The sequence below is a fragment of the Hoplias malabaricus genome, chromosome 11 (assembly GCF_029633855.1).
Source record: "Hoplias malabaricus isolate fHopMal1 chromosome 11, fHopMal1.hap1, whole genome shotgun sequence".
NCBI classification, from domain to species: domain Eukaryota; kingdom Metazoa; phylum Chordata; class Actinopteri; order Characiformes; family Erythrinidae; genus Hoplias; species Hoplias malabaricus.
The window spans coordinates 15687585-15711384 of NC_089810.1; the positions used below are offsets into that span (position 1 = coordinate 15687585).

Here is a 23800-nt window from a genome sequence, read left to right on the forward strand (position 1 = left end):
AGAGTCCAGACTTCCTTTTCTTGATTTTGATGACTTTCTTGTCTACGCACTAGAAAACTCTATATAGCCAGGTATTGGCCCTGCGATGCTGTTTGTTAGTGGCTGAGATTTGGAGGAGGGGCGATAATGAAGCATATTTACAACACTGGGTAACATCCGTCCTTATATTTTGCCACTCATCCATTTTTTCCCTGTGCTGAGCCCTGTTTGTTTATGCCCCCTGTCTCCTCACTGGCCACTGGAGGCCGGCTAATTCATGGCAGAGCTCGCTGACTGATGGAATGACAGCACTTAAAACACTTCATCGAAAGCTGATTTGTCCCTGTCTCCTCTGACGGCTCTGTCCCCTTTTCCTGCAGCTGAGCTAAAGCGAGCCTGGACGACGGCCAGACCCTGGTCCTGTGCTCCACTTAAAGACAATGGGGACAAGAACACACAGCTATAGGAAGGGCAGCAGCACCTTAGAGTCTTCTTTATTATTCAGAAGAGCAAGAGCGATACAAAGTGCCAACAAAGAGGCTAATGAACTTTATGATGTAAAACATGTAGTTCAGAGTAGGTTTAAATAGTCAACTAAAGGCAGAAAGTTTTGTCATATTTAAAAATACCAGAAAAGGTGAAAGAGTTGTGTGTCTCTATTCGAGCGATAATCATTTCTGAAGAAACAAAGACAAACCATAAAATCATCAATCCAGAAAAGGCCCTGGTCTACGTTATTTCATGTCTTACACACTTCACACAGCCATCACATTATTTCGCACCACGTGTAAAGCTCATTTACAGATAAAAGCCCTACATTATGCACCTAATAAAATATCCTTAAAAGACTTTCTCCATTTTTTAACCTCACAGTCATCGTTTATCTGAAAACCTCACCCGCAGGAAAACAAAAATGATATTACTGTCCATCTGCTCACACACTGCCCTGTGTGTACCAATCTATCTCCTTCATATGTGCCGTAGGGCAGGATATACACAGTCTGCAGCAGCAACACTTTGCCTTGACTTTGTTACAGTGTTCACACAGCGTACAGAATCAATCATGCTCGGTTAGAGCGCTGTGAACATGGCCGGCTCTGGTCACTAAAAGCCCTTTTATGCTTCAACAATATTACCTCTAACAACCTCAATCCCTCACCGAGGAGGAGACTGGGATCCGGGGCTGCTGCGGCTGGGATGGGATTTGGCGGGAGCTGAGAGTGAGATGTCATTGCTGAGGCCCCACAAAAGCAACGTACGGGACCCTGAGAAAGATGGATTCTCACCCGGCCGCTACGAGGCTTTCGCAAATCCATCACCTCCACCCCGAGAGCTCGGCCTGTGGGAAGGTGATTTTACACCACAGACTGTTAGTCAGGTGCGGAGGATGAAAAATGAAAGGTTTCATAGCAGCCTTAGAAAAGCCCACTAACTCACTGCGAGAGGCCTGTTCACCGCTTTCGGCTCTTAGGCTTTTCACAAACACACAGTCACCATCAGAACAGGACGCATCTGCAGAATGTAACCTTCCAGCAGAAAGATATAAAAAAAAAAGTTGATGGGTTGTAATGAATGTTAATGCCCCCCACCCCCACCTCCAATTAATTATAGCCTATTTCTATTGTTTCACTCCTAACATCTAACACACTGCAGAGGTCCACTGTTACATTCAAATAATGAAAAAAATAATAATACATACATAAATAAATAGATATACTAAAATATTTTCATTATTTTATATTAATATAACACATTCCTTTTTAATTACACACACACACACACAATATATATATATATATTGTTACTTTCTGAATACTACTTATTTACTCACACCTAAACAGTGCACTTCTGAACACTCAAAACTTCAAAGCCTTTGGTACATTATATAGTCACTTCAAACACTGCTTTTACTGATCAGCTCTGCCGCGGCCTGCGCCCGATCCTTGGTCACATGTGGAGACACTGCTGTGTGAGGTGTGTGATGTATTTACTGAGTGGAAACGTGGAAGAGCTATGAGAAAGAATTTCTGAGAAAACTTTAAAAGGAAGATGGTGTGGGGGGACGGGACTGTACCTCACTCTTCAAGGCCGGGGGCACGGGAGGTCACAGCTCACAGTCACAGGTGAAGGAACTTTCTGGAAGACCTGGTGCATGAGACACACAAACAATAGATAAAACACTAAAAACAAAACAGATATTCACTTATAAACCACTCTGTCAGTAATATATATATATATATATATATGGCTGAATAATATGGAATAACCTCTTTCAAATAGACACTTGATATATAAACAATTTATCATTCTGCACTTTGAAACGATCTTTCTCACGGCAGTGTATCCTGATTAAAGCAGTGGTAAGAGTCTGCTAATGTAAGCAGTAAGAAAAAAACCCGCCAGCCTCACTTGCCCTCCCTGTGCTCGGAGAGTTTAGCACACTCTACCACTGCTTTTGTTAAAGGTGATACAATCAAAAATGTACAAGCTGGAAGTCATTCATACTTTATTCATCTTATCAATATGCATTTGAGCTCACAGAGGAATCTGCATAGAGCATTTACATTCCTCTGAAGAGCACGAGCCAATGAAGGGTCTAGGTGTCGGTGAAAGAACATTAAGTTAATACAGATATAGATATTGATAGACTCAAACATCATAAAAACAGTTTAAACAATAGCCTCATCGTCAGAGGATCTCAGGTTCGATTCCCATTGATGCTATTGTCCTTGGCTAGGAGTTCGGAATAGCAGAACTAGCAATTAGCATTCTCATAGAAAAGAACTGAAGTGTAAAATCTTGCTAGTTGGTAGAAAAATAATAAATAAATAAATAAAAATGTAAAATAAATGTAAAAATGTAAAATGTAGTCATAAAGGCTGTTGTATTCTGTATGTATTATGTAATGTTGTTAAAGCTTTGAAAATACAAGGGTGATTTTGTCATGTCAATAAAGCAAATTCTGAGCTTGAGAAATGGTATCTCATATTTACTCAGGTCAAAATACACACATACAAATGACAATATTTGTTTATGCTATATTTATATTAAAATAATAATAAAGAAAAATACTGGAAAGAGTGGAACTATCTCACACTCTACGAGAGGAAAAGTCAGGAAAAAAGAAAGTGAAAAAGTCACTGGGTTTTCAAATAAATGTTCCACGACTGAGTTGCAGGAAAGGGATGGTGGGGTCTGCATACATTGGAAGGAATTCAGGAGGAATGAGATTCAAATACTTCAAACCAGAACACACCAACATAACACAGTCAGGCAGCAAGGACACGAATGGATTACACTAAACGTTCCAAAGGCTAATACCACAATACACTTCACTTCTAAATAAACTAACAGACAGACAGAAACTGCAAATCTCTCAATTTATGCATGCTGAAGTTCGATCACATGCTTTTAAAGGGAACAAATTAAAATATGACTCCTTTCCTCGAAAATCTCACTGATTTATTTACTGAGCTTAATATATTGGATAAGAAAGCGTAAAGTGTTCCATAACTTGTACACAGGCCTAATTTATGCCACTGAATTTTGAGTAAGGTGACTTTAAAACGAATGAATGAATGAATGAATGAATGAATGAATAAAAATGACAACCGATTTAACAATCGATCTGTCTAATTCATCTCAACATGGAACAGTGTCGCTGTGGTGAACTCCTGTGCCTTAACACACCACTCCCACTCCTCTCAGTTGAGAAATCCAGCCTGGTCTCCTAAGTGTGGACCAGCTGGGAACGGGTATTAGATTCATACAAGTCACTGTGGCTTCACTTTGGGTGCATTTGCAACCGTATAAAATTACCCCTGAGTGTATTGTACACCTCATTATCAGCATAACCCCAAGGCAGGCAGCTCTCAAGGACAATGGCCCTAATGAGAGAAGAGTGGATCTGATCTAAATTTCTACTTCAAGCATTCGCCTCGACTTTTCCACCAAGCGGCAGGCAGACAGGCAGAGAGAGGGGAGGGAAACGGCTCCAAATAAAACAAGCACGTCTTAATTGATGTAATATTCACGCCGCTTTCTCAAGGGGGAAAGAGACGCAATCAACAGAACCCTCCTGCTATAATAAACATCATTTAACATGAGCTTTCCCAAACATTACCCACACACTTAGCATATATTTACAGTCACTCGAGAACACTTTGACACGACTTTTACATAAAACGTATAAATAGTGACAAGTGCTGGGGATATGACTGTGCCTTCCCTTCAGGAATCACAAGAAACAGCTTAGAAAGGGTAAAGGCTAAACTTATTAGGCATGTTCAGAGAGTCTTCTCTCTGATCCAGAACACTAAACACAGTGACACTGAATGTAGCACAGGATATTTTCTCTCTGCCTCTCAGACTCTTAGCATTAATGGTGTCAATACGTTCTATGGCCAAAAGTTTGTGGACACATACTTCTGAATTGAAAGGTAATATTAATGACATTTTTATTTATTTGTTCCCAACGTCTCTTCCTTCAACCTCCAAGGCACGGCACATGTTCCCAACTGCTCCTTGGGTGAAGGGGATGCAGGGGGGCCTCCTACTGTTTGTTTGTGTGTGTGTGTGTGGGGGGGGGGGGGGGGTTCACTGCCAAGGATATATTAAATACAGGAAAAAATGACAATAAAGTGTAATGAAATGTCATGAAATGCATGTAAATTATGCATTTTGGACAAAATGTACTTGTATATACTAGTGTCTATACTGTAAACAGCAGTAAGCCAGTCACAATGTTTTGGGGACACCAAGACGTTATAATGAGAAATAAAGCATGGCAATTATCTATTTACTTTCATTCATTATAAGGTGTCTGTACTCATCACTTTTCATTTTTCAGTTTCTGATACAATTGTTGAAACATAGAGTAGAATCATTACAGTAGAACCTATTTATAAATGTATTTCCAGGCGATGATTAGCCATAATTTGAAGCTACTTACTCATAAACTACTCATAATAAATGGCAATCATTACCTGATTTAATGCCAACCATTGGAAGATGATAGTTTCCTCACACATTTTATTCTATCTAACAGATTATATTGTTCTCTGCAAGCTGCTGTTGATTTGAGCTGCTTGAAAAAACAGCTGGAAGGCATCATGCCTGTACACAAATGAATCTATACTATGATGCACGATAACAAGATGTCTTCAGACCACAGCATCAATTTTGTAAAAATAAATAAATAAAAAAATAAAACAGAGCCAAATAAACCTGAGACGAGTGTGAGAAAACCGTACAAATGTCATACAAATGTTTTGTTCCTCTGCTCACCTTCTATTGATATTTCATATGAAATTAATTATGCGTCTGCTTTATTCAACCATATAAAACCAACAAAATATAAAATGTGTCCTGTGTAAAAGACTCTGCACATCTTATACAGTATGGGCTTCTCTTATACAATACGGATGATGGTGTTCAAACTTTGCGTGTGTGTGTGTGTGTGTGTGTGTGTGTGTGAGAGAGAGAGAGAGAGAGAGAGAGAGAGAGAGAGAGAGAGAGAGAGAGAGAGAGAGAGAGAATGTCATAAACATACACATATACATACACCCCTACACCCACGCACCACTCATCTCTGCAGTGTCCAGGCATCCTTGGAAAACCCCGGTGTCGTGACACATGCAGTTTCAGTGTGTCTGTGTGTGTGTGTGTGTGTCTTTTTCCAGAACTTCTTTTGCTCATAACCCAGTACCAGTAATTGCTCGTTACTACTCATGCTGTTAAATGCTCTCTTGGCCAGAGGACATTTTTTACTGCCTTTTTAAAATTATTTTTCATGCATTTTTGTGCCCATATATTCCCTGTGTGTGTGTGTGTGTGTGTGTGTGTGTGTGTGTGTATAAAAGCATAGTGCAGTTTGTCAGAGAACCTAAAAGCCTGCCGGTGTTTGTGCAGAGGTTATAAATGGTAGCATGGCCCTTCCAAAGCCCTGTGCAAACACAGGCTCTTTAGCCAGAGGACAGATTAGGGACACGATGTTAACGCCTCCCAGCAACACTGCTACTACAGCCCAAGGCAAATAGAGAGAATACAGCTATTAATGACATAATAAAAGCGCACAATATATTTACAGATCTCTCTGAAAATTTGTTTGAGAGCTGATACAATCCCTGCTCAATGAGTGCCAGCTCAATGCCTATATACCTGTGTTATAAATACAAACTTAAAAGTGTACATATTGTTCACAGATAGATATGAAACTGAAAGCAGAAATCTGAAGTGTCTGAAATATTTAGTGCACATTCATTTTATGAGATGTGACTCAAAGTCATTTTGACGTATATTTTTTGTCCTAGTGCAAAATAATGAAATCTTCGCTAGTTTACTTCATTTTAAATTAACGAACAGAATTAACTGAATAAATCTAAGACTGGAAAAAATGTATCTGTCAGTTCATGAGGAAGAAGGCCAGGGGAACAGCAGCCTGGTTATGAGATGTCCCTCCTGTTGTGTTCTCTCTCTCTCTCTCTCTCTCTCTGTGCGTGTGTGTGTGTCTTTAGGATTGCTGCCGGAAATGAACGTGGGCTCCCTGGAGGGAACGGATCAGTGTAATGACTCTGAGAGCGCTCCTCTTGCTCCCTCACTGACCTCCGTGCATCCTCTGCAAATCACACATACACACACATACACCACAAGTATTCACTCTCAGAGACACAAATAATGCATACTTGTGTGCACATACACAAGGCCCGCTCCATGTGTGGCTCTGTCACTGTCTCTTTCTTTCACACACTCACACACACACACACACACAACCAGAAAAGCAAACACAGCCAAATGCTCTTATCACATAAATATGCCCTCGCACAAGCTTGTATGTACAGTCCTGTTTGCCTAAGGGGTCTTTCACAAGGGTCAGTATGTCCAGCTCCCCTGTTACCAGGCTGTAGTATGTAGATGGATATGTACCGTCCACTCATGGCATCAAGCACATGATTCTAACAATCAGGATTATAGAAAAGGTTTGATCATATTTACACTGAATTTTCAACTCTAATACTTATGTTGGTCCCTCTGAGCTTTGGATAAAGGAAATATTGCAAAAGGTGCCACTGGAGAATGGCGAAAAAGGCTAATCTGATGCATTACATTCAGTGCCCTATCAAACAGGATTCAAATTATGTTCAGGAAGTTTTATTTTTCCAGTGGTGCATATTTGAGCAAGTGTGAAAATTCCACTGCCAATTTTTTTTTTTTTTTTTTTTTTTTGTTAAACAGGAGAAAAACATAAAAATCAACCCTCCATGCCATGCATTGCTATGCACTGGTGAGGTTTACCACTGATGTGGAAAATTTGCTAAAAATAAATTTGGAAAAACAAACAAAAAAATGTAAATTAAATAAAACATTAAATACCCAAACTCATCTGTCTAAAACAGAGCAGCCTAACATGACCCAGATGTTCAAACCCAGCTGATTCTCATATGGTAATATTTGACAGATGGCAAGGTCACTCTACGAGTTCTTGGTTGTTTCAGACACCACTAAGTCCGTCTGCGGGTTCAAACATTGCATATCACAACAGCAACGCCTGATACCTTAAATAATCCATTCAAGAGCAAAGCTATGATAACCGGGAGAGCCAAAGTTCAGACGTGCATTATCACAGTGTAAAAAGCTTTAAAATGATTCACTGGAGTTGCCTCATACTGAAACAACGCAAATCTGATCAATGAAAATCACAACTCCACACTTAACCTGCACGTACATGGAGAGCAGTAGGTTTTCATAAAGTTAGAGGAAGTCAGAGAGAGAGAGGGGGGGGGTAGTTTGTTTGTCATAAATTGCATGTCTTCGCATGCATGCTATAAGCCTTGCCCTGGCACAGCTGCAGCCAAACAGAATTGTGATTTATCATTTTTGCATTGCACAAACCAGCCTCGTTCTCAGCGATTAATCATGGGGAAAATCATTTCAACTCTCAAAGCCATTGTCTCCGGCTGGATGAGAGGCACAATGTGCAGGGATTCTTTCAGAGAGAGAGAGAGAGAGAGAGAGAGAAGACCTGAGAAAGACTTCACGAATTACAGAGAAGTAATTCCTCTGCGGACTTTTTTTCCCCCTCAAAATGTGGTGCATTTTACACATACACACACTGTCACTATCAGAACAAAACCCATTCTCTCTAAAAATGTAACATATAACTAAAGGAAAACAAAAAACTTACTTTAAATCAGAGTTAAACTGAACATTTCTATAATAGTCCAGTCATTATGAGGTTTTCTAAACTATGTAAATAACAGTTGGTGTTTTCAAATAATGTAAAATAAGTGAAAATGAGAAAAATGGAGAATGGTTTTTGCAGAGAGCAATGATATGTACCAGCACACTTTTAAACCTGGTGTGTGTGTGTGTGTGTGGGGGGGGGGTATATATAAAAGCATTAGAAATTGTTTTAAAAGACTAATCATATTTTAAATGACACTAACTCAAATTCAACTGTGCAGTCGTAGTGTGTGAGGGCCCAGGATCTAATATCTAATGAATCAGTTATTGGGCCTGCTGTCCTCTAATGGAGCCTGTATGATGGCAGTGATCAGCACCGTGGAGAAAATATGGACAATGACATGATGAACCAAGACGAAGAAAATGAGCGCATCCATATTCTATGCATATTCCCACAATCAAATACACACTGCAGTGCTCACGCACACGCACACACACACACACACACACACACAGCTGCTGACTGTTTGGAATCACACATGGACACTCATAGAGACATTTACACATAAACACTGATGCACTCGTGAACATTTCACAGGATCTACTTCAGAAGTAAATGTGTCATCTATAATAACGTATAGCTTCAAACGAGGGCTGCAAACTGGTGAATGAATTCTAGGCCTGGAGCTGTGGGATGTGCAAAGATGACCCATATGATATAATGGTGGTGTGCGGAATTATTATTCAGCACTGTGGTCACTGCTCAGCTTCAGGTGATTTAATCAGTAAAACTACTGAGACCCAATATAACACACTGCAATCAAACTGTTTTCAGGGAAAATGTACAGTTTGAGGTGTTCTTTTAAAAAAAAAAAATATTCTGCTGTGACTAAACACGAAACCAGCCCATGCCACTATACACACGGAAAAGTTACAACTAACTCTCATCATGAATACATCATTGTGTGTTCAAATACGGTGACGCAAACGAGAGTTCTACAGTAAAGGCAGCGCGTGGATTTGGAAACATGGACATTATAATGAATGGGTAAACGGTTCTGTTCTACGATAGAAAGCCTGTGATAAACTCTTTTTATATATATATTTTATCAATCTTTTATACAGCTTTTAGACTCAAACACCTCTTCTCATTCAGTACACAACACATAACTGCTAAAGCTATGTCCTAAGAATGTCTAATTATATATAATGTAAATATTCAATACTTCATTATTTTTTATTTTTATATTTAGAATGCCTCTAATAACATACAAAACATCTGAAAAATGTTCTGTGGCTTCACTGCGGTCTGATGAGTCCAGACTAAGGAATCTGAAGAACTCCTGATCAGCCTGTATTTATGATGGTGGATGATACCTTCCTAGTTTTTTTTTTTTTTTTAATTTCTGATCCGATATAAAGCACACTAACTTGAGAGTGGGTACTGGACCTGTACAGGACAGAGCGATGAAACAAACGCAATGACCCACTTTTTGTTCAGTAATTCAAATTATCTCTTATAATCTCTTAGATTAAAAAAAAAGAAAAAAAACCCCCACAAAACAAAAGATCAGGTCCCTGTACTGACCACTTAGCTGCAAACAAAGTTAAAGTTTTATCCATAAACATCCAGAGGACACAGACTTTAAGAAGCCCGAAATGCATTTTTTTTTATTGCATATCATATAATCGTATGAAATGAAAATAAGCACATATGAACATCACATATGGTTAGTGAGTGAAATAATTTTGCACAGCAAAATATATATATTTATATATATGAGAAAATTTTAATTAACATACTTTAAAAAATTTATTGATGAATGGTATATCCCATTTTATACACGCAGGGTTTCAATCCCTGACTATAAAACAATGTCCAGACATTATTGATTATTATATTATTGCCTTGTAAATAATGAATCCGTTTACGACAAAAAAACAAATAATAATAATAATAATAATAATAATAAAAAGAAAAGAAATAAAGAAACGAGTCCTGCTTGACAATGTAACTAATATGTTTGCATTCATAAATTCTCCAGCAATGCCATGAGATATGTCTTTTTAAATTAGCGTTCTAGATAGATTCCACCGTGTGATCTACTGCACGATCTGCTACAGGCTACATTTTAGTGCAACTCGGTCCAAATAGTTCAGATCTGCCGAGGACAGTGCATCTGCACCGCGTCCCACCTCGACTACGTTCTTTCACTTTAATACTTTGGTTTCAGTAAAATACAGTCCATGGTAGGCTATAAGAGGAGCTACATCTGTCAAACTGCTGTGTTCATGGCAAGCACATGCTGCAACAAAAAGCTTGCGGTGCACATCTTAACACTCCCGCTGTATAATACATATGTTTTTATTTTGGGTCCTTCCAGTTTACTTTAACACTATAATCAGGAAACAATCTAGTGCACAGGACATGAACCCTAACATCTAAAGCATATCTTTTTTTAATGGCATCCTTCCTCACTACTATCATCATCATCATCATCAACAACCTGGAGCATCGCTTACACCTTCAGGCTCACAGATAACAGAACTGTTCTTAGATTATGCTTAAAAAAAGAAACAAAATATGTTGCTTTATTACAGAGTTATCAAAATGCATAAGAAGGAGACTTGAGTTGAACAAACAGATCTGCTTTAAAGCAACTGAGAGTTTTAGTCCCGGAGAGGGAGATCCTCTTTAGCAAAGGATGAGGTCCTTGTCCCTAGAAATACTGCTTCCAGTTGGCCAACTGTCAGCAGGAATGCCTCAGTGCATGGACTGAATGGGAATGGCCGCCGGAGAAGCTTTATTTTTTTCTTTTCAGGGAAGGGTGATGGTGGTGGTGGTGGGATGCTCTTTCACTTTTTTGCACATATTCCAAAAAAGTGAGTCAGCAAACAAAAGGAAGAGGATGAATGCCATGCTGGAGTTATCCAAGTACAAAGTTCAGTTCAAGCAAAAATGAAAAGAAACAAAAAAGAAAGAAAACCGTACATGTCCAGCATGCAGGCAATAATATCATAGTCTTTTTTCCTCTTTTTTAAGCAATGTCTATAAGTTCTTATGTAAAGTCATTTCATTAAACACAGAACAGCAAGCAGGACTCATGAGATGATCATGGGGGAACTGCAGGTCCTCTCACTTTGGCAAAAAAGAAAGAACAACAACAAAAAAAAGTGCCAAAAAAGTTTTGTTTTTAAAAATAGAGGTAAGTGTAGCTGTTTTTTTGGGCGCACTTATTCTGGTTGTAAATTTTGGAAGGAAAAAACAAAACAAAAACATCACTGGTGCATGTGGAGTCATGCATGTTTACTAAAATGAAAAAAAAAAACATGGGGGGGTTGGATTACAAAGAGCAATCCCATTCAAAAAGAAAAATAAAACACTGCATGTCATCTGACTATGGAGAAAATATCTAAAGAATAAATGAATGCACTGGACAGTCATGCGCTTCAAATTAAACGTGGTGATAAAGCACAAGGATTGCAGATTTTGGAGAGAAATGTATATATACACAGTCATATGTGAAAGATCGGGTGACCCGGTCGACTGAGACGTTTTACTCATTTTCTGAGAAAAGTAAGTAAACACATCCTCTACACAGTTCACGTTTTAACGTGATTTTACTGCGTGAGAGATTAAAAGTGGAAAATTAAGATTCAAAGTAAAAGCCTCCTGTTTTTCTCAGATATCTTCAAATTAGCAAATAAACAATAGGTGTTTACTACAAAGTGCAGAAGGGAGTGCTCTGAAGCGGATGTGTACTTACTGTCACTGAGAAAATCAATGTAGTCTGACCAGGGGTACTCAAACTTTTGCAGCTGACTGCATGTTGTTAAAAGTTTAGCTTTCTCTGCTCAAAACGACAGAAACAACAGTAAAGCACAGAAAGCCCAGACTGCCAGGCCTGACTGACCAGTAGACAGAAAAGTCAAAAAGTTTAGCCGTTCTCTCTTTCTGCTTTTACACACGACTAAACACGAGGGAGGACAAAAAAGAAAAAAATATATATTTGAAGAAGTTAAGCCTGTTTACACAAAAAAAGAGAAAAAAGTAGTAAAGCTCAAAATAGGAGACTGTAGACAAAACAAGGACAGACGTAACGTTTTGTCTCACTCTTTCTCAGTCTATTAACCCCCAAAAACAAAACAAACAAAAAAAGAAAAAATATATCAAACTTCTCATAGCTCTCTCTCTCTCTTTCTCTCTCTCTCTGTTTTTAACTAGCACCGCGCGCACTGGAACTCACATGAAAAACTCGGGCGAGGAGGGGTTGTTGTCGCTGCTGGAGCCTGCGCCGCTCTCTCTGAAGCCCCCCGCGCCTCCTCCGCCGCCCACCAGCTTCTCGTACTTCTCCTTGTATGCGTCGCGCTCGCGCAGCAGGCGCGCGATCTCCTGCTTGAGGTGCTCGACCTGCTGCAGCAGCTGCGTCTTCTCGCCCTCGAGCACGTGCCGCTGCTGCACGCGCTTGAAGCGGCAGGACTGCGCGTAGCCGCGGTTCTTCAGCGTGCGCCGCTTCTGCTTGAGGCGGATCACCTCCTCCTTGCTGACGCCGCGGAGCTGCCGGTTGAGCTCCCGCACAGACATGGTGACGAGCTGCTCGTCCGAGAAGCGGTCGTCCGCGGCTTGCTGCTGCTGTTGCTGCTGCTGGTGGTGGCTGTGGTGGCTGTGGTGATGGTGCGCCGCGCTGCTGCTGGCGCCGGCGCCGTTCGCGTGGTGGTGATGGTGATGTTGGTGATGGTGATGCGGAGCTCCGTTGTGCGCCGCGGCGGCGGCGATCACGGCCGATACCACGGCGGCCGCGGAGCCCATGTCGTCCCCGGCCACGGCGCCCCCGGCGCCGGCCGCGCTCGCGAACTGCTGCGCCCGCGCATAGCCGTCGAAGGGCTGGAGCTGGTGCTGGTGCGCGCTGCTGATCAGCGCCTCCACCGCGTCCTCGGGGCTGAAGCCCAACGCCTCGGGGTTCAGCTGCTGCGGCTGCGGCTGCGCCTGCTGCGGGTGCTGCTGCTGCTGCTGCTGCTGCTGCTGGTGCTGGTAGCCCGTCATCCAGTAAAAATCCTCCAGGTGGCTCTTGTGCTCGCTCCCCGAGCCCGGGCTGGGCGCCGAGAAGCTCGGCGAGGGAGGTACCGAGCTGCACGGCGTGCTCATCGGCGTGGAGGACACAGAGCCTCCGGCGAGCAGGCGGCCGCACTGGTGGCTCAAGCTGCCGCGCTCGGGCTCCAGCGGCTCCTTCTTCACCTCAAACTTCATCAGATCGAAGTCATTAACATATTCCATGGCCAAGGGACTGGTGGGCAGGTCGGTGCCGCCGCTCATCGCCAGCTCTGATGCCATCCTCTTGCTGTTGACAGTCCTCCACAGAGGCTGGAGAGCGGCCGGCACGCAGGCTGGGCTGAGGAGAGTGTGAGCCAGCTTGATGGTTTGTTGGTGTTTCTTCTTGTTGGTGATTTGTTCTTCTTGCTTTCGTTTCTTCTTCTTTTGCAACTTGGCTTGTTGCTCTCACTTCGTCTCGGCGAGCGACTCCTACTTCCAAGTGAACGCGTTTCGAGCTCGGAGCTGCATCGGAGCTCGCTTCTTTTTCCTTCTCCTACTTCTCGTCGCCTTTCTCGTGCTTTTCCCTCTCTCCTGCTCTCTTCACGCCAACTTTCAAAACATCGCGCACACTTCACGCGCTCGTGGCGAATGCATGGTGCAGCTGCGCGCGCGCGAGTGGAAAAGGACGCGAGAGAAAAAAAAATTGCAAAAAAGGAAAAGGCAGAAATTAAATAAATAATAAACCCAGAACAGTAGTAATGACACAGTAATAGCGTCGACTTGGACGTGGAGTGAAACTGCCTGGGAGTGCTTGGTCAAAAAAAGACCATATATATATTATATATATAAATATATATAGTACACACGTACATATACACACATACACACACACGGGGCAGATCGAGTTTAAAAGCATGAGTTTTATAGCTGCCGTGACGTCAGCCCCGGGCTGTAAAATTGACTCGGGGCTCCAGCCAATGAGAGCGCGCTCTGTGAGATCTTATTAACATATTAGAAGAGAAACAAAACTTTTTTTCTCTCTCTTTCTCTCTCGTCTGTCAGAGGCTATCAGCTGACTGTCAGCTGGACTCCAGCTCCTTAACTCTTTCACACCGAGGGAGGAAAGCGTCCTTTTCCTCTGCCATTTTTCCACATTAAAAGCTCCTAAAGTCTTAAAAAACGAGAGCTTTCTTTCACTCCCGCTCAGAACAGCCACTATTTTCGTTCAATAAACCGCTTTAAACACAAAAGCACGTCCCTCCATTTTACAACAACACAGTACACCGCCATAAATGCAGCCCAGCGTCTTCAACTAGTCTTAAACATGTTCAAACTGAAGTAAATATAGGCTTTTAGAGCCATGTTGTCTGTCCAAGCTCTGGTAAATAACCATAGGCGCCTTGCTCCGGTAAATTGAGCGGTAATACATTGTGCTCACATTTAGACATTTCTCAAAAAATCACTAGATCTAGAAGTTTCTGTGTTTGGTCTAAGAGAACCAGAAGAAATGAAAATGCATAATTAAATGTTAATTACACACACACACACACACACACACACACAAATTTACATCAACACCATGACCTTGATTCATATTATTTACTTTCAGCAGTGTTTTAGACATTGATCACATTTGAATAAAGGAAACTTAAGGGAAAACTCTATCAACATATAAACAATTATAAACACATTTTTCCAAATCAAACCTAATTTAATTTATGAATTAATTTATTATTATTATTATTATTATTGTTATTATTATTAGGTCAAAAACAAGTGTCTTCAGAGACAATTTTCTTTTTTAACAAAACACTGAGAGGGTAGTTGTACAAGGGTTTGATGCAAAACCCTACCTTGGAAAACTCGACAGTGCCACCTTTTGGCCATACACAGTATTGGAGGAGGTCAAACTTCATTCCACTATTACCCATTAATAGTACACTTGCATTGATATTTAATTGAGGTAAACACACATATCTGGCCTAAGACAAAGTACATACAAACAGGCAATCTGGATTCCAAGCATGCTAACTAAACACGCAGTCCACGTACACAGACTGTGCACTTCAATATAAAACAAAATACATCAAATAATCCATATTTCAATGATGATTTTATGCAATTAAGAATTTTCTCAAAACTCATGTGAACAGCGGTCTTTCTGGATGAGTATCAGTCTGAAGTAGGCAGGCAGTTCCAAACCTAGACAGCCATAAAAAGTAGTTTATCTGTACCACTGGGCCTGTCCTTACCTAGTAATACATTAAACCACCGGTCTGTACATTGTACTTTACCTAGTGGATTATTTTATTATTCCCTCTATGTTATTTTAATTTTGTTTTTGTATGTTTTGGCCTTTTATTTGATATGCTATAGACTAAGGGTACGCTTCTGCTCAGTATAGTTTTCTCTCCCCACTTTTGGTGTACTGTATGTGTATTTCTGTGCAGTGAACTCAGACATGTTTCTTCCCTTTCCATCAAAAATAAAAACTTTCCTCCACACTCAGCTGGAACAAAAGGCACTTCACACAGCGATACGTTCATTTTGCTGTGTTGAGTTCAACTTTCTCTGGCCCGTTTCAAATACATGTCAATATGCGGCAAGCTGCCTTGACAGTGCGCTGACAAATAGCAAATTCATGATGGTGAGAAAAGCCTGTAATCATATACTCGGTACATCTCCAGCAAAATGTTATGATCTCATCCTCAGGATGCCTGGTATTTTTGGAGGCCCAGTTAGGCTAAGCATAATGATATAGGTGACAACAGTTAACTCCTTCGAGATGCCATTTAACATAAGGATATACATTACACAAAGGAACTAAGGCAAAAATACAAGGCAACTAGGATTTTCCATTGTTTTGAGCATTTTGAGAATGAGTGGAATAGCTGCTTGGTTGTGTGTCCTTTTAAGTAACGAATACATTACTACTGCTCACCCAACACTAGACTTAAATGTGTAACACAGGGTTTCCAAGACAGCAGTTTGGCCTTTAGCTTGCCTTAGTTACAATACCTCTGACTGAGATAGGGAGGTGTTTTCTAGGAGCAAACATTTACAACAGACCAGTCTGTCCACTCACATCCAGATACAGTAGATTACAACCATGGATCTTTATCTCGAACTCTAAAGCAGATGTGCTGTCATAAATGTTTATCACTGACACCAAGAAGCCAAACTCAGGGAAATCTCTGGAACATTGTGGCAAGACTTTAGCATCTTGGACAAATTAGTAGAGTACTAATGGAAGTAACATCTGAGTCTGGAACCGTCGCTTGCCTCAGATAAATTCAAGAAGCTTTTTTCCCCCCCAGTGATTAGGTTTTTGAGCAGTTTTCAACATCATTAACGATTTAACGATTAATTCCAGATAAAGTTTAGAATAATAGATCTGGAAGTCAGCTCATTTATCTGAGCTTGTAAAGTAAAATGGTAGACTAAACCACACTACATGACCTCAGATGATCAGCGATTATGTTCTGTGTGATCTTGGGCCTGAACAACTGCAGATATTTCCATTTTTAAGTATCGTTTTTACTTGTCAAGAGACTTTGCTTTTCTTTAACCTTTGACCCTGCGGTGCATCACAAATAAACAGTTCAGATGTCAGCTCCCAAATTGAGGATTGATTTTGGTCCTTATCTGAATTGTTTGGTTGCCTTCATTGCAAAACACCCAGATTACACTGTTACTTAATGAGGACGGTCTTGTTGTTTTGCCTCTGCCACTGCTCACTGATCAACTTTTGGTACACAAACTCTTTTCAAATCTAGCTGTTAATGCCACAAGAAAAATGTGTCATACACTGTGAGAATCTGTCCTCCTTAAGAAGTGGAAAAGGGATTATAAAATGTGAAGTCATGTGTGGTCAACAAACCTTCTGAACTAAAAAGTGAGACAGATTTATGCTTGTATCGAGTAAACAGAAGAAAGCAAGCAAGGAGAAAGAGAGAGAGAAGGCAGTGTGGTGGTGTGGGTGGGGTGAGTGGGATAGCACGCTTGTGGGAGGTTTGAGCACACTTATACGTGACAGAAAGGATGACACCCTTGAGAGCAAAGGAGGCTAGTGTAACATGTTCAGTCAAAAGGATGTGAAAACAACCTGGTTAAAAAAATAAATAATAAAACCTAATCAAGCTAGTTTCCGTTTCCTCTCATTTGTAGCTGATATCAGCATGTAAACCTTTTGTCAAGGCGATGTAGAATGAATGAGGCAAGAACATAGAAAGCAGCTATTTGGGGGAAAAAAAATAAGTCTGGAAACATGAATCTCATCTGGAAGTTTCCAATGGTTCCTGCTCTGCCTGATCCTCTGGAATATTAAAGTGCACGTTCTATCTGAAACATACAGAGATTTGACATCTGACATTTATGATCATTTTAAACCAAATTTCCCCTTAAATATGTTAATAACTGCCAAATATAATATTGCAGTGTGCACATATCCACGTTTACGGTAATGCACTAACCATTCATTCAGAGCTACATTCAGATTGGTGAGTGTTCAATATTGTGTTTGACCAGAGTAATTATAAAACACAATTATTGTTGCCCCCCCCCCCCCCCCTCAAAAAAATGTAGGATTAGTGTAGAAGGCTTTGTAGATACTAGCATATATTTTACATTTCAAATATTTATTAAACTCACTTTAATTTTCAACAAACCTGAAACTTAACACTCACCCACATGTAAGTTATACATCTGCACATTTCCTAGCTGTGTATAACACCTTGTACACTAACAATGCAACATGGTGTATAGTTAAGTTCATGTGTGTAAAGTCTAAGTTAATGTGTGTACATACTGTGCTGTAGTTTTGTTTGTATTTACTACTATTTACTAATGAGGGACTATGCATCTAAATGTTTTCACTCATCTTGTGTTAATGGGCTGTGACATTTAACCTGATTTGATTTGACTTGACTTTAACCTCTAAGCTTTAGACATAATTCTAACTCTCAGACTGATGTTTAAACAGATTTTAATACTTTTACATTTGTTCTTAATTCAGTGCTGGCAAAATAAATCAGAGCCAAAAATGTAAGGATAGCACAGAGAAACCACAGGATCAAACCTCAATACAGAAATAACCAATATTTATCCCTGTTTAAAGAGTTAATGAAGATAATAAATGGGCATATTTTAAAGTCAAAACTAACTCTTAACTAGACCCTTAAAAAAATGTAAAACTTTGAAAATTCTTCAGCAACACAATGGTTCTTTTCTGTACCCAATGTTTTTTCTTTTTGTTTTATATAGAACCTCTTACAACAGAAGTGTAGTATAAGTGCTAATATCTGTGTTTTTTTCTTTTTTTTGGCCTAGTACACTCAAGTTCAACATCTACTCCAGGTTCTGCCACATAGTGCCAGCCCACTCTAAACACAGGACTATCCCAAGACACACTTGAATTCAAAGATGCTCCATCCAGACCTTTAAGCTGATGGAAAAAAGTTGGACCTTCCATCAACAGATTAGTGAGAGGCCCTTTAGGAATCTCAATTTTCACCCAGCTTACAGAATGTGGGCAGAGCAGTAGAGCAATTACATTAATCCATTTATCATCCACAGCCTGCGTGCACAGGGAGAAAACAATGGGGTCAAAGCCTGCGAGACCACATCTGGTTAGAGCACATCTTCAAATATCTCCTTGATTGTGAGGGACGGACGTTGAGTCATTCTGTAAAGAGGTCGTTGGTCGGCAGAGCCTGTGCTGTGACCTATATGTTGGCTTGTTGGCCTTGTCATTGACATCAACTTCCAAGCGAGCTCCACAGTCACCAGCAGTAAACCAATGAATATGTCATAACTGTGTGAAAAGATCTTTGAGACATAAAGTTTACAAAGGACACACAAGGGTCAGAGGGGCATAGATCAGAGAGGGTTACAGTGCCTCGTGTACAAAGCCTAGATTGACACTCTTTTATATGCATAATTGAAACTGTTTGTGCTTTTGGTGCAATAGTAATTGTGAGGTTTAAAAACATCATGTGAAAACAGAACCCAGAAGAAACACAGGTTAAGCCGACGTCTTTTTCACTACTTCAGTGTTCAGCTACTGCTCACACAGGTATGTCAAAGCTTTTGCACTCTCCATAGTGATCCAGAACTAATCCTAATGCATCAGTGGTTGACATCACTAAAGCTGATGTGGACTAAAGCAATCAAGTCCTCACAGCAGTGTTACAATATCTAGTGTAAAGCCTTTCTACAAGAGCAGAGGCTGTAATCGCAGCGGAAAAAGGGGACAAACATCTTTCTGATGCACTTCGATTCAGAAGAAACATTAGGTGAGTGGGAGTCTAAAACATTTGGCCATGCAGTGTATCATTGTGGTCCAAATCATTATGGGGTTTATATTTAGTGTGCTTAGACCTAAAGGGAATAAAAGAACTCGTACACATACCACATGTGGAAAAAGATTCAAGACTGACAGCCTAAACCTAGACAAGACATCCACAGAACCTATTATTATTGAGTCCACTGCTACAGCGTAGACATAACGATATCTCCAAAACAACCTTCATCTCTCACTTATCCTCTGTATGGATATGTGCTAAAATATGTACATAAATTGTGCACATTTATTCAAGGAAATCATTCGCATGCTATACTTTAGTCAACAGAACACAGCAGATAAATGGGTTGGTATTATGCAAGGTAAAACAATCGAATGAAGCTAGTCAATATTCAGTCAAGCAGTGGTGAGAGCCTCAGTATTACATTGTAATTGCGCATGCTACAACATGATTAATAGGGCTCCTAGTTTTCAGGAGTTAATATGTCTGGCACCGGTATAATATATCATCCATTTAACATTTCTTAATGGTGTTTCCTTATGCTTCGATGGTGTCTGAATCAACATCAGTGCAGCCTTTCTCAAATCTTAATCATGCATTTTTCCTTCAATACCAAGACCACAATGTGCAGATCTGACAATGCAGCGTTAGCCGAAATGGTGATGTTTTGTGTACAGTCAATACAGAAGAAACAAAGAACCCTCAAGAAAACAGCTAACAACTGAGGAGTTTTTCACTTCAGCCACAAGATAGTACAAATTTGATTCATTCATGAAATGCCCCCGCGATTTCTATCAGTGCAATGTCAGTAAACCCGATATGAACAGCTGATAAAAAATGAGATGTATACGCAGTAATTGAGGAAACAGCATGACACTACCGTTGAGCTACACAAATGAACGTTGCACAGCCGTGATTCAGTAATTCCTAAACGTTCCTGTAATTCCTGGAACTAAAAGTGTAATCATTTATGTTGATAAGTTTTCAATTACATTTATCAAACTGTGTTACGTTGTACTGTTATTATGACTCACCTTAAGGTAAGTCGTGGCCTACAAGCCAACAGTAACCAAATCTGGCAAAGCCTTTGGAATGCAGTTAATGTTTCTATCTGACCCTGGGCCTACAGTAAATGTTTCTTTTGTTCGGTATCAGCCAATATGCCATCCAGCATCAGATGGCATCAAACAGGATGTCAGGTTTTTTAAGGGCTGCTCTTGAAGTGAATTACAGAAAATGAGAACCAGAGCACCGTTGTTACAGTGTCAAAGGAAAGTGGTGTTTGGTCCTAGTTTGTGTTCTTGTCTTCTGTTTCCATGTACACTGCTAGGAAGAGTATTTAAATGGAACTTACCTACAGAAGCTTGTGCTGGTGCACGCATGCGTGGACACACACCCTCTATAATGAGAGATCTTCTGACCTGTATTCTTGTACCCATGAGAATATTGATGAATTCTCCTTTAAAAATAACCTTACTTGTTAGGTCATTTAATGATTTACAGTTATCTCAACAACATGTAATTATTGCATTCATTACAATGGACAGTGCAGCCTTCAGTGGAACGAAAGAGCTGTCCTAGTAACAGTCTCAGAGAGAGAGAGAGTGGGAAACGAGAACTATATATACACACTACAAGCAGGTAAGAGAGAGTGAGGATTTTGGATTTTGGATCTGGATCATTACACAAATCTTTAATATATCAGTTCAGTTCATAGAAAGCACCACACTAGATATTTCATACAGCAGCAGCCGCATTACACAGCAAGACTCTATCTTTATCCATTTCTCATTTTCCAGTTTTAGATATACATAACTAGTTGTGCCAAAACTCTGGTAGAATTCCCAGTTTAGAGCATGAACTAAATTTATTCACAAATTTCTGCATAATTAGGTGTTTGATATCTAAATAAAGTAAGTCAGGGTGATTTTTTTGTCAAATGGTGCATTTAACCTTTCTTCACATGAGCCAGGGGTTTCTAAAGTAGTAAAAGCCATTTCATACGCCAAAACAACTTGCGAATCTACAAGACAGCGCAGTGGTACATCTGGGGAAAATACGCTTGGTAATGTTTTTAAAGCTGATTTTAAGTCAAACCTTTATGACATATTCATTGTAAAACACAATTTCATGTGCCAGGCACTGTCTCTGTAACCATTCCAGGCAATCACATTCCATTAAACTCTTCAGATGTCTGGGTCCTATTACCACTGCTAGGAAAAATAAGTTTGATGTTGAACTCAGAATTCAATTCAGTTGAGAGTCAAACTAAATCCTATCAATGTAAATCATTGTAACTGTTTGGATATTTCTTAATTTATGAATCTGTGGAATTTCCTGTTATTTTACCAGCTATTTGTTCAAATATGAGTGTTTAAAAAATGCAGATCATACTTAAACAAATAAACTAACATGAGTAACATCTGACCATGAGCTTGAGCAAATGACTTCTGTCTGATTTATTAGAAGACACAAGAGATGCGACTAAGGCTGTGTTTTCCATTTGGAGTAATTTAAGCTCGCTGAGATGAGAGCGAGCTGGAGGTATTTCATATTGGAACTGTTCCCATGGTGTAGTAATAGACTAAAGCTTGTGAGGTGAGTTCACTGGGAGCCCCCCGGCCTCTCAGTAACGTATGGAAATTCCCATATCAGAATGTCTTCAACGCCTGCACCATCCATTATAAGGAGGTTCTTTCCCTCCCCCTTCTTTAGAGGAAACACTCGCTTTCCCCGAGGCCCCTCAATAGCTAGAGGATCCTACTAGCGTTAAAGCTGCTTTTCCAACATGGCTATCGCAGTGAACACACACACTGTCCACCTCTGTGAACACACTGAGCAGAGCCTGAAAGACTGGATGCCCCAGCAATGATGTGTTGGTACTGCCAATCTTGTTTATGTAATCTGGGGCCACCATAAAGGGCACGGAAGCTGGCTAATATGAGGGCCTTTATTAGGTTAATTCTAGCATAGGCTCTGCTATTTTCTACATTTCCACGCACAGTAATGGAGCTTCCTGTTTAACAATGAAGTATCTAGTAGAGGTCTGTGTTTGTGTGTGTGTGTGTGTGTGAGAGAGAGTGAGTGAAACATTGCAGCTTATTCTCCAGGGCTACACAGTAGAATTGTGAAGGCCTCAGATGTAAAACACTATTTCAGTAGCAAACATCATAAACGCTCTGTGCCTCACAGAACCCTCTCTGTTGTACGATTTATGATCTATAGCAAAATAATTTAGTTTGCAGCCACAGGCATAAGAAACAAAATTGAACACCACATGTGTCTTAACCACTTGAACTCGAGGCTCAGTATTCAGTTATTAATCTTCTGATTTAGTTTTCTCATGAAGTGGCTTAAACACGTACTCAAGGAAAAGCATTGTTATTCGATAAAAATGACAACAAATATTAAGGAAACATTATTCCCATCCCACCCCCAAAAAATATATAAATAAATAAACAAATAAATAAATATATTAGGTACAACAAGTATATAAAAAAATTTTTTTTTTTTTAAAAAAAGGGGAGTTTAAGGAGAAAACATTTTAAACCTAAATGAATTTAAGTCAAACTACAAAAATGTTAAAGCCCCACTGCACGTCCCATCGCCCAAATGTCCTCAAGTACATATCCCTTTAAACAAAAGGAGTGAAATTAATAACACAAAAAACCCAAGCCAGCTAGTGAAACATTTTATTTAACTGTATTTCCTTTGAAACAGATGCCTAATAGATGTCTTTTTGGAAAAAAAACCTTGAGCCATGACACCAGCACCCCCTGCCTTGAGTTTTTTTTTTTGTTTGTTTGTTTTTTTTAACAGTAGTGGGTTCGTTTTCCCCTACTAAGTCTATGGTCTCAGTTCCAGTTTCTCATCTTTCTCCAGACTTTCTCAAAATGAAATTAAGCCTGGTCCCATGAAGATAAACATGAGGGCGCAGATGATTGGCAGATGCTCTTACAGGGAGCAAGATACAGTCTTAGTGTACTACTATATTGAGGGGCAAATGCAGAGTTGGTACAGCATTATATGCTTGCTTGAGCTGAGATCTGAAAGCCAGTGGCGCACTTGTAGGGTAACAGCATTATTAACTACACTGTACAAACCACTGGATCCAAACTGACTTGCTATTCAGCACTATGCAACACATCCTGTTCATAATAAATTGATAAAACAGATAAAACAGTTGAAAGAATGCTGTGAAATGTGAAATGAATGCAATGATATTCAAATACATTATAAACTATATTTTCATGAAAATAGTACAAACACTATAAAAAAATAACAATCCCATCCCAGCAACACATTC

General features: G+C 40.0%; 1 protein-coding gene and 1 long non-coding RNA gene across 2 annotated transcripts in view; both read right to left on the minus strand.

Annotated features, from left to right (window-relative positions):
- Positions 1-2005: 2005 nt before the first annotated feature.
- The window catches only part of LOC136709159 (uncharacterized), a 117395-nt gene continuing 95600 nt past the window's right edge, over positions 2006-23800 (minus strand). The window contains exon 8 of the long non-coding RNA XR_010804450.1: positions 2006-2124. This is a non-coding gene — a long non-coding RNA (uncharacterized lncRNA). The remainder of the gene's footprint in view (positions 2125-23800) is intronic.
- mafa (MAF bZIP transcription factor a) lies at positions 9843-13991 on the minus strand. The gene has a single exon (XM_066684828.1). The coding sequence runs from the start codon at positions 13490-13492 to the stop codon at positions 12404-12406; it is 1089 nt and encodes a 362-aa protein (XP_066540925.1). The 5' UTR covers positions 13493-13991; the 3' UTR covers positions 9843-12403.